The 3708-nt window shown below is 42.0% G+C and overlaps 1 protein-coding gene across 1 annotated transcript; it reads left to right on the forward strand.

Annotated features, from left to right (window-relative positions):
* LOC118724730 (60S ribosomal protein L34-like) lies at positions 1–390 on the forward strand. Its single transcript, XM_036448385.2, has one exon. The coding sequence runs from the start codon at positions 10–12 to the stop codon at positions 361–363; it is 354 nt and encodes a 117-aa protein (XP_036304278.1). The 5' UTR covers positions 1–9; the 3' UTR covers positions 364–390.
* The last annotated feature ends 3318 nt before the right edge of the window (positions 391–3708 follow it).

A 3708-nucleotide genomic window follows, 5' to 3' on the forward strand; every position in this document is an offset into this window, starting at 1 on the left:
ATATTCACCATGGTCCAGCGTTTGACATACCGCCGGAGGCTGTCCTGCAATACAGCCTCTAACAAAACTAGACTGTCCCGAACCCCTGGTAATAGAATTGTTTACCTTTACACCAAGAAGGTTGGGAAAGCACCCAAATCTGCATGTGGTGTGTGCCCAGGCCGACTTCGAGGAGTTTGTGCTGTGAGGCCTAGGGTTCTAATGAGGTTGTCTAAAACGAAAAAACAGGTCAGCAGGGCCTATGGTGGATCCATGTGTGCTGAATGTGTCCGTGACAGGATCAAGCGTGCTTTCCTTATTGAGGAGCAGAAAATCGTTGTGAAAGTGTTGAAGGCACAAGCACAGAGTCAGAAAGCTAAATAAATTTAAAAATGAAGCTTTTTTGAGTAATAATAATAAAAAAAAAGAAGCAACTAATGGATGCCTAAGTAAGTGGAACAATAGTGTTTCTGTCTCTTCCTCCCTTCCTTTCTTTCTCTTTAAAATCAAGTTTTGAAAAAAGAAAAAGGATAGCACAGGACACAGATGGATAGCCACCGTGTGTGTGTGTGTGTGTGTGTGTGTGTGTGTGTGTGTTTGTGGATAGCCACTTTTTATTTGGTTTGATTTTTAGAATGGAAGAGAAAGTTGCTTCTTGTGTGTGCCCCAACCATCTACAACCTCTTTCCCAGTGTGGTGCTCTAATCAACTGAGCTCCCTGGCCAGAGCCTTGTTTATTCTTTCATAGCAATACATTCTTACCTTGCAAATACTAGATGTCAAATTTATACGTGAATAATAAAAAACAGTCACAGTTTCCTAAATGCTTCCTCAGGCAATGTGAACACATTTTGCAAACATTTATCAGTAATCCCCAAGATAAAGCCCATGAGATAAAGACCTCATGTGGTCTGACAAAGTTAGGTTTATTAACTTAATGCTGTAAGGGAGACTGCGCACAGAGGAATCTTGGAGCATCACCCCAAGCACAGGAAGAGATTCTTATCCAAGGATTTGGGGGAGGGGAATGGAGTGTAGGTAAAATTTAAAAGAATTCTGCCAAAACTGGTTTGCTCAGTGGTTTGGCTCAGTGGTAGAGCGTCGGTCTGCGGACTGAAAGGTCCCAGGTTCAATTCCGGTCAAGGGCATGTATATTGGTTGCGGGCACATCCCCGGTAGGGGGTGTGCAGGAGGCAGCTGGTGTATGTTTCTCTCTCATCGACATTTCTTTCTCTTTTTTTTTTAATATATATTTTTTATTGATTTTTTACAGAGAGCAAGGGAGAGAAATAGAGAGCTAGAAACGTCGATGAGAGAGAAACATCGACCAGCTGCCTCTTGCACACCCCCTACCGGGGATGTGCCCGCAACCAATATACATGCCCTTGACCGGAATTGAACCTGGGACCTTTCAGTCCGCAGACCGACGCTCTACCACTGAGCCAAACCAGTTTCAGCTCCCATCAACATTTCTAACTCTCTATCTCTCTCCCTTCCTCTCTGTAAAAAATCAATAAAATATATATATTTTTAAAAAGAATTCTTTTGATATAGACCCAAAGCACACCAGGCTATTTGTAAAGATATTCTCATCAGGCCTGAGCTGATAAGAGGACTCGAGATCTGTTTCCTTGGAAACTACAAGGTGAAGATAAATGTGGAATGTTGTGCCTGGAAACCCCTTATCTGAAGCTTTGCACCTGGGTTGGAAATTGAGGTTGCTTCTCTGTGTTAAAATAACTCAGACCCTATAGGCAAGAATGTTCCATTCTGCCTGATATTTCAATTTGCAAGTTTTCTTGAACTCTGTGATTGTAAAGAATAAGTAGCATTGTGTCCTTTTGTGAATTGATAAAAAACAGTTTTCATGGTTGGCACCCAGCAAGATGAGATTAGCTCCTTGGTTACAGATAAGGAAACTGATTCTTTATAGAGGTTCTAGGTACTTGTCCAATGTCATATAACTAGTATGTTGTAGAGCTGATCATACATATTCTATGGCTCCACAATTCTACTCCTAACGATAAAGTCAACAGATGTGCACACATATGTGTTTCAAAAACCAAGTATAGGAAGGTTCAAAATAGCATTTTTTAAGGATTAAGCCTGGCCTGTGCCCTCTCACAGTCTAGGAACCTCAGGGGATGTCCCACTGACAGCTTAGCGCTGCCACCACCACTGCACTCGCCAGCGGTGAGCCTGGCTTCTGGTTGAGCAGTACTCTCCCTATGGGAGTGCACTGACCACCCTGGGGCAGCTCCTGCATTGAGTATCTGCCCCCTGGTGGTTGGTGTGCATCATAGCGACCAATTATTCCATTGGTCAATTTGCATAGTAGCCTTTTATTATATAAGATATATATATTTAATCCTCACTCCAGGATATGTATATGTGTGTATTTATTTTAGAGAAAGAAAAAGGTAGAAGAAGAAGAAAAAGAGAGAGGGAGAGAACAGTGATTGGTTGCCTCTTGCCCGTGTGCCCCAACTGGGGATCAAATGGCAACCTGGGTATGAACCCTGAGTGAAAATGGAACCTACCACCCTTTGGTACATGAGACAATACTCCAACCAATTGAACCACACTGGTCAGGGGTTTGGTCTTTTTTATTGCTAAGTAAATGTACAAAGCTGAATAAATGTATAAATTAAGATAATTTACACAATAGCCCTAACCAGTTTGGCTCAGTGGATAGAGCGTCAGCCTGCGGACTGAAGGGTCCCAGGTTCGATTCTGGTCAAGAGCATGTACCTTGATTGTGGGCACATCCCCAGTGGGAGGTGTGCAGGAGGCAGCTGATGGATGTTTCTCTCTCATCGATGTTTCTAACTAACCATATTCCTTCCTCTCTGTAAAAACTCAATAAAATATATTTTTAAAAAAGATAATTTACATAATAAAGGTGGTCATATACATAGCCTACAGTCTTAATCTGTTTGGGCTGCTATAACAAAAATCACAGACTGGGTAGCTTATAAACAACAGAAAATTTATTTTTTATTTTTTTAATATTTTTATTGCTGGGTTGGCGTGGCTCAGTGCTTGAGTATTGACCTGTGAACCAGCAGTTCATAATTTTTTTAAAAAAATATATTTTATTGATTTTGTACAGAGAGGAAGGGAGAGAGATAGGGAGTTAGAAACATCGATGAGAGAGAGTCATCGATCAGCTGCCTCTTGCACACCCCCTACTGGAGATGTGCCTGCAACCAAGGTACATGCCCTTGACCGGAATCGAACCCGGGACCTTTCAAGCCCCAAGCCGACGCTCTATCCATTGAGACAAACCGGTTTTGGCAAAAACAGAAATTTCTTCCAGTTCTGGAGGCTGGAAAGATCAGGATCAAGCTGCTAGCATGGTTGCCTTATAATAAGGGCCCTCTTTCTAGTTCATAGCCAGCTTCTTCTGGCTGTGGCCTCACGTAATAGAGGTTCAAAGGAATCTCTCTGGAGCCTCCTTCATAAAGGCAGTAATTCCACTCATGAAGGCAGAGCCTAAGCCCCCCTCTCCCCCCCACAGGCCCCACCGCCTAATACTATCATGTTTAGGGGTTAGGATTTCGACATATGAATTTTGAGGAGAATACAAACATTCAGACCATAGCACCTACAAAATAAAACTATCTTAAACTTAGAGAAAGTAAGTTGTCATGAAGTCTATAAAATAGAATGTAACAGGATGTGATAGTACCTGAAAGGTACCTATTATTAAACTAACAACAAGTTTTC

The sequence above is a fragment of the Pipistrellus kuhlii genome, unplaced genomic scaffold (genome assembly GCF_014108245.1).
Source record: "Pipistrellus kuhlii isolate mPipKuh1 unplaced genomic scaffold, mPipKuh1.p scaffold_m20_p_2, whole genome shotgun sequence".
Classification (NCBI taxonomy): domain Eukaryota; kingdom Metazoa; phylum Chordata; class Mammalia; order Chiroptera; family Vespertilionidae; genus Pipistrellus; species Pipistrellus kuhlii.